Genomic DNA, 7465 nt, shown 5'->3' with positions numbered 1-7465 from the left:
CCCCGCCTTCCCACATTCCCTCGTCCTCCCCCCGCGGCATGGCGGGGCGTCCGGCGGCGGCCCCCGCTGCAGGTGCGCCCGGGAGGGGGAAGCGAGGCCGGGCCGCCGCCGCGGGCGCAGCCCCGGTCGCCATGGCAGCCGCCTGAGCGGCGCCGCCGGGCCCGGCGGCGCGGACGGGGGGCGGCGGCGAGGGGCTGATGTCACGGGGCTGGCGCCGCGCAGTCCGGGCCGGCCCCGGGCGCGGGGCGGGGCACGGGGGCGCGGGGGGGAACGGCGCCCCTGGGGCGGCCGCGCTCCCGCCGCCACTCCGCGCACCCAGCGCCGCCGCGGGCTGGCGCCTGGCGGGGGGACCCGCGGAGCGCAGCCCCGGGTTTGCGGTCCCGGGAGCGCGGAGGCGAAAGCGGCGCTTTGTGCGCGGCTTCGGGAGGCGGCGGTTCGGGGCTGGGAACCGGCTGTAAAAGTCCCGGCTGAAAACTAAGGGGTCCCGAGGCGCTCGGAGCTGCCTGGGACGGTCCCGGCAAAGCCCCCGAGGACAGCTCGCAGTCCCTTCCCCGGTGGTTTCGGGCTCCCCCCCGACCCGCAGTGCCCGCCGGGCAGCGGGACCGCCGCGGGTGCGACACCGGTCGTGGGGCCCGTGTCAGAGTGCAGGAGCTCCCGAAGCTAGCGAGCCGCTGCCAAAGCTTTCTATGGTAAAACAGCAGAATTGAGGGAATGCAGTGTTAGGGAAAGCCTCTTCAGCCGCTCTCCTGGCTGCTCGAGGGCTCTATTTTGCGTGCAGACACATGACAGTCATTTGATGACAGAGAAAATAGCCAGGTTAGGCTCTCCACACAACTTCCCTGTGTTCCAAAAAGCGTGCTAAGCCCTTGGTGTGGAAAACCGAGAGCAATAATACGGGGTCCTCTGCAGCGCCCGGCCGGCCGGTGCTGCTGCGCTGTCCAAGAACGACAAACAGTGATGGGAGAAGCATGAACATATTTACGTTGGCTATTATTACAACCAAACCACTCAACATTTCTTCCACTGGTGCCTTCATTAGACAGAAACGCAAGTATGTTGCGTTTAAAAAAAAAACCTGTGGCCGTTCATCAAGTTCCACCACCAATTGGTATCTTACAGATGTAAGGGTTGAAGTCACCCTAAGTCGTGATTTTAAGTGAGTCGTTAATTGGCAGGGTGTTTTTTATTATTATTTACTCTCTGTAACTGCACATGAACGGTGTACTTGCCTTCCTATCAGATTGAATGTCGAGATTCACTTTCACCCTTCGCATTTCAAAACGCGTTGAATTGTGTTCCTGTCAGCCTCGGCACCGCCTCCAGTCCACCCCGGAGAGCAGCCCCGGGGCAAACACCCTAGTGTGACAGTCACCGAAATGCCCTGTTAAGAGAATAACTAACCACCAGCTCAGGAATGCCACGTTAATTGGAAAAAAACCTGATGTGGCTCTTCGCAGCTTTGTCTCCAAGTGTCCGCAATGTTCCTCTCTCACAGCCCCGACCCCCTTCGTGTAGCTATGCAACAACCGCGCAGATAAATCCAGTATTTGTCTGCTTTTAATATTTATGATTGGCAGCACAATCCTCACTGATTTTATGGATGTATGCGTTTACTACGGTTTTGTTTGCAATGAACACTAACGCGCTTTAAGCATCTGTGTGGTTCTACTATTGCGATTTGTGCAGAATTTAATTTATATTATTTGTGTGTATACGTTCATGCTTTTGTAAGTCGCACTTTCCTTAGGTAGTGTGTGGAATGGAAGGTGGAAACTGTGTCCGTTTGTTATACAGCCGGTAACATAAGCAAAATATAGGAAAATACAATGGAACTAAACTTTAAAAAAAAATCAAAGTCACTTCTCCAGCTGAACAAAACAGAAAAACCCCGAAAACTTTTTCCTCTGGAATGTTTCTGGAAGATGTTTCATTGGCTGCAACCAGAAGCTGCTAAAAGTGCAGCGTGTAGTAAGCATTTGCATTTGTCACCAGAAACAATCTATGCATAATTAATGGCAGTACTGTGTCACGAGCACTGATAGGGCGCAGATGAGCAGCCTTTCAAGGGTAATACATGTAAATGCACTTCCAATATGCAGATTTGCTTAATGATCTCCAATTAATAGCATCATCTGAAGTAGCCCTGTTCTCAGGAAGCAGGGCGCTGGGAGTGACGCCTGCCTGGCTGCTGAGGTGCTCAATGTCCCGTTCTCACCAGGACAGAAAGTTGCAGTGGTGTTTAAAGGCTTATTTTATCTTTAATCTTTATTTATTTCATTCCTGCTTACAGCCGCAGCCTACAGCGCTGGCTGCAAACCCGGCCATTGACTTTCGCTGTCGTGTGCTGAGCGGGAACGTGCAAACACCGCCGGGATGCTCCAGTTCACGGTGACCTGGGGAAGGCTCAGCCCTCGCCACCCCTCGCTGCAGCGGGACCTGCGCATCCCGCACTGCGCTCCTGGCGCGGCGCCGCCAGCCCCGCACACCGGGGCGAGCCCGCGCAGAGACCGGAGTGCGGCGGAGGGGAGGGGGCGGGCACGGACGGGGAGAGGACACGGAGAGGTGCCGGGGGCACGGAAGGGTGCCAGGGGGCACGGAGGAGTGTCTGAAGGCCGGAGGGGTCCCAGGGGACACGAAAGGCTGTCTGAGGGCCGGAGGGGTGCCTGAGGGCCAGTCGGGAACGCGCCGCTACCGCCCCAGACCCCGCGCGGGCCCGCACAGCCCCGCGCACTATTTACTCCCTCAGCTGTGCGCGCGGCCACGCCCCCCGCCGGCATTGGCTGCCCGGGCGGAAGGCCCCACCAGTGAGGGCGCCCCGCGGTGATGGACGTGCCGGCGACCGCCAATGGCAGCGAGCGCGGGCCGGGCCCGGCGGCGGTCGCCGTATAAAAGCGGCCGCGCAGCGACGGCCCTCAGTGCGAGCTCCGGCAGTGCCAGAGCGGTAGCGCAGCGCTCCTCAGGCTCCAGCCCGCACGCCAGAACCGCGCTCTCCGCCTGCCAGCATGAAAGCCTTCAGCCCGGTGCGGTCCGTCAGGAAAACCGGCCTCTCGGAGCACAACCTGGGCATCTCCCGGAGCAAGACCCCCGTGGATGACCCCATGAGCCTGCTGTACAATATGAACGACTGCTACTCCAAGCTGAAGGAGCTGGTGCCCAGCATCCCGCAGAACAAGAAAGTGAGCAAGATGGAAATCTTGCAGCACGTCATCGACTACATCCTGGACCTGCAGATCGCCTTGGACTCGCACCCCAGCATCGTCAGCCTGCACCACCAGAGACCTGGGCAGAACCCTTCCTCCAGAACTCCTCTGACCACGCTCAACACAGACATCAGCATCCTCTCGCTACAGGTAAGCGCGTCCCCGGCTCGCCGCCGAGCCGCATCGGGAGCTCGGGCGGCGCTCGGTGTCCCCAGCGCGGGCGGCGGGTGACAGCGGCCGCGGTGCGCTCCCTCTCCCGCCGCGGGGGAAGCGCTGCGGGAGCCGGGACGATCCGCTCCGGCCTCCCTGTGGGTGCTCGGCCACCTCGCCCTTACCCTGCTCTTGTTCTCTCGCAGGCGTCCGAGTTCCCCTCAGAGCTCATGTCAAGCGACAGCAAAGCACTTTGTGGCTGAATCAAACGGTGAGTGCAGTGCGCCTTTTTCCTAAACTTCGGGTAAAAACTGCATCCCGGGGAATGGGAGGCGTGATGGCAAGTGCTAAAAATAGGTCCTAAAAGTTGATTAGGAGATGCCTTTTTAATCAGTAAGAAATGAGACTAATAACTGAGTCTTGAGGTCCTAAGTGTGTGTGTGTCGCTAAGGTTCACCCAGCAGCACAGGCTCCTCTGGTCCTGCTCGCTGCTTAATGCAAATTCTTATCTGTTCTTGGAGCCTTAACTTCCTGGGCCAAAGTGACTGATTAAGTTGGGAATCTTGGCACAATTCCTTGAATTCTGTGATGTGGGATTGTCTGCGTTATCAGTTAAATAAGTGACTGCTTTTAATCAAATAATTGCTCTAAGAGGCAGACTGGCGCCTCTGAACATTGCGTTTACAGAGATCTAAATAAAGATTGGACTGAGAATCGTCTTTCTAGCCTTTCCCTGGAGTGTATGTTATTTTTATGTTCAATTTGTGCTCTTGAGAGCGAGTGTGTGAGCTTGTATGTGTTGCATCTGGACGCCAGGGTTTGCCCAATCTTTGAGTGTTTGGTTAAATGTTCAAACTGTGGCTTCCTCTCTGGCGCCAGTCTGTCCGGATCTCTGCCCTGTTAGCATTCTCCTAAATATGCCTCTTTTCAATCTCTTGCAGGTGTTCCACTGATGAGATTTTTTTTTTCCTTTTGCACAAGAAAATGTCTACAGGATTTTTTTTCTTTTTTGAGGTGCTGAATTTATTTTTCAGCTGTATCTGGAGGGGAAAATCCACGTTCAAGTAAAAGGAACTTTTAAAATGAATAAAGAAGAAAAAATCAAGATTGATCTTTATCCCCACCCCATTTTTCAACTTGGACTGAACCTAGTTATTTATGAAGAGACTCTTAAATACCCTTTCCCTAGTTGGAAGGCTTCCTTTATATACTATTCCCAACGTGGGGAGCGAAACAAAAATCTCACAAGGAGTTGCCCATTTTAAAGCAGACTTTGCCTTTTTTTCCAAAGGTGGAGCGTGAGTACCGGAAGGATCCAGTGTTCAGTTTTTTAGGAAAGTCTGTGGTCAGAAATTACCTTTTTGACACAAACCTAGGACTGAATGCTGTGTATATATTTATATATAAATATATATATATGAGTGAAACCTTGTGAACTCTTTAATTAGAGTTTTCTTGTATAGTGGCAGAAATACACATTTCTGCAAAAAGTGTAATGATGTACTTAATCATGCTAAACTTTTTATAAAAGTTTAGTTGTAAACTTAACCCTTTTTATACAAAATAAATCAAGTGTGTTTATTGAACTGATTGCTTGCTTTATTCTTTGGGGACCAACTGTTGGCTTTGATTTGTGTTGTTTCTGTTGGTTTTTTTAATACTTATACATTGTTATGAATTTATCAAGTAAAAATTCAAATATGTAGAGACTATAAAGAATAAAATTACCTGAAGTGAATAATTCTTGTAACTTGGAAAATCTTATTTGAGTGTATATTGCAATCTTCTAAGTCATCTGCCTGGAAACAGTGTGAAAGGAATGAGAAAAGGAACTTGATACACAAGGGATGCTATTGACAAAAGTGCTTGGAAATGTACAAAAGCAGTTAATCCTGAGGCATTCCCATAGAGTATTGCCTTTTTTCTTCCCTCCCACCCCTCTGAATGATTCAGTTCGGGGTACTAATGGCCCAGATCTGTTAATTTGTACTTGGAATAATCACTCAGAATTAAGGGTTGTGGGTGGTTATTAGTGCCCCAACTATTAAATTTCTCTAGAAAGGCTTTGAATGTGAGAGTTGGTGATGCGTTAACATGGGATCTAAAATGATGAAGTGACTGTTGCCTTTCCTCACTGGAATTTTCATGCTTCCATGCAATATTTCAATGAAATGGGCTTTCTAATCAGTTGCAGCAGCTTCTCCATATGACTAAGATACTGAGAATTGACTTAAATCGCTGTTGTGTTACTGATTAAACTTTGGCTGCTCCTACAGGGACTCTCTCCATAAGAATTAAATTAAGTTTGAAATAGGAATCTAAATTCCTGAAAGCTAGAAACGGTTTATTTCTTCTTTCTCTTTTGCCCTCAGAAGCGATGCAATATCCCTTATTATTCCAGGGACACTTACTGTACCCTCTGGAGCCACTGTTCATTAAATATATGTAGTTGTCATAAGACAGCGGTTGTGGGAACTGTGCCTTATCAGATGACATTCTAATTTAAGCGCAGGCATTAACTTCCCTGAAATGAGAAGTTAAATTGTGGGTCCTACTTGGGAATTTAAGAGCGTCACTTGTAATAAGAAAGAAACTTCCCTGGTGCTTAGGGTAAGTACAGCTCTGGCAGGCGCTGGGCCTGAGGGAGCGTGTGTGGGGTTTCTGTGCTATGGGGACTCTTAGTGTGAAAGGCAGGAGCCTCACCTGGGGCCAGGAACACTTTCCCTGGCGAACAGGTGGGTGGGTGGTGCTCTGGGGCAGCAGCAGCTGCCTTTCCTTGCCCTTGACACCAAATCCATTCACGTAGGCTGGGAGAAAGCCAGCTCTGATCTCTTAATACTGACGCTGCCCTGCCCGAGCAGAAGCGCGCCCTCTCAGAGGATCAATGCAATCAGAAGACAAGAAGGGTTAGCAGAAGCTGGGACGGGCCGGGGGGTGGGGAGAGGAGGACACGGCCCGGAGCTGATCTGCATCTCCCGTGCCCAGCCCCGCAAGGATTAGGGAAAGCTCCGTGCTGCGCACACCGGCTGTGCCTCCTGTGGCCAAACCTCGCTACTGTCTCAGCGCCCGGAGCGCAGGGCTTGTTCCAGCTCCGTGCAATCAGCGTTTAACCCTGACAGCCCAGTAGTGAAATACTTCATTACCGCAAATCAGCACGCCTCAGTCCCTGAAATGCTCTTTTTCCTGTGTGTATTTTACCCAACTCTTAACAGCAGCACATTCGGGGTTGTAATCAGAGTATTGAGATATTCCAAGCTAGTAACAATCCAATGCAGTCGCCCCCAAATTTCACTGTCAAAACTATTTTTTTACCCTGCTGCTCATTTTGGGGCGAAACAACAGTAAGTCACTTTAAACCCTCAGTTCATATTATAAAATTAAAGAGCTGCAATGGTCAGATCACTATAATTATTTTAAGATCAACCACTTTAGAAACTACAGCGTTTACACTTTGATATTTTTAAGCTACAGGATGATTAACACACTTGTAGAATGAAGCCGATTTCCTTATCATGCACAGCCAAAATAGAAATTCACAATTTACAAGGCGTGGGGAGCTGAGCAGGAAAACAAACAAACATGTTTTTAAAAATGTAAATTAAGAAAGGAAAACATTTCTCCTCTTTCAGAATTAACTAATTCCTCGACTTGACAATGCAATCCTACGATCAGAACTGGGGGCTTAAACTAGATCCTCCCTTAGAGATTCACTCTTTGTTTCTGTTCTTAAGATTTTGTCATTCAAAGATAAACAGCAAGGTCAAAGCTGAGTGCCCAACATTATTAATTCTTAACAGTAATTCTTTAAGTTTCCTTGAAGGTGTGGGATTTCTTTATTCCATACCATTGTCATTGTCTCTCCAGAACGCATCAGAAAAATCTGTGACATTTTCACCACTTTCTCTGGCCCATTTACTGTCACTGCACACAGCTGTTGTCCATAGTCCTGTTAACTGAGTAGCTCAACACAACAGATCAAGACGACCTGCAGTCAAGTATGTGATAGCAAAATAGTTTTAGTGACAATCATATTTAAACTCAGCAATTTGTTTTTGAGTAGGCTATGCATGAAAGTTGCAAATACACCTATAGACAATTCCACACGGGGGTGGGGG

At 50.2% G+C, this 7465-nt stretch overlaps 1 protein-coding gene across 1 annotated transcript; it reads left to right on the top strand.

Moving 5' to 3' along the window:
- Nucleotides 1–2901: 2901 nt before the first annotated feature.
- On the top strand, nucleotides 2902–5091 carry ID2 (inhibitor of DNA binding 2). Its single transcript, XM_030945889.1, has 3 exons — nucleotides 2902–3350; nucleotides 3557–3621; nucleotides 4292–5091. Exons 1-2 carry the CDS (start codon nucleotides 3003–3005, stop codon nucleotides 3611–3613), a joined length of 405 nt encoding a protein of 134 aa, XP_030801749.1. The 5' UTR covers nucleotides 2902–3002; the 3' UTR covers nucleotides 3614–3621; nucleotides 4292–5091.
- Nucleotides 5092–7465: the final 2374 nt, after the last annotated feature.

Source organism: Camarhynchus parvulus, chromosome 3 (genome assembly GCF_901933205.1).
Source record: "Camarhynchus parvulus chromosome 3, STF_HiC, whole genome shotgun sequence".
Lineage (NCBI taxonomy): Eukaryota > Metazoa > Chordata > Aves > Passeriformes > Thraupidae > Camarhynchus > Camarhynchus parvulus.
The sequence above is the reverse complement of the archived record's forward strand: the minus strand, read 5'-3'. Positions and strand labels throughout refer to the sequence as shown.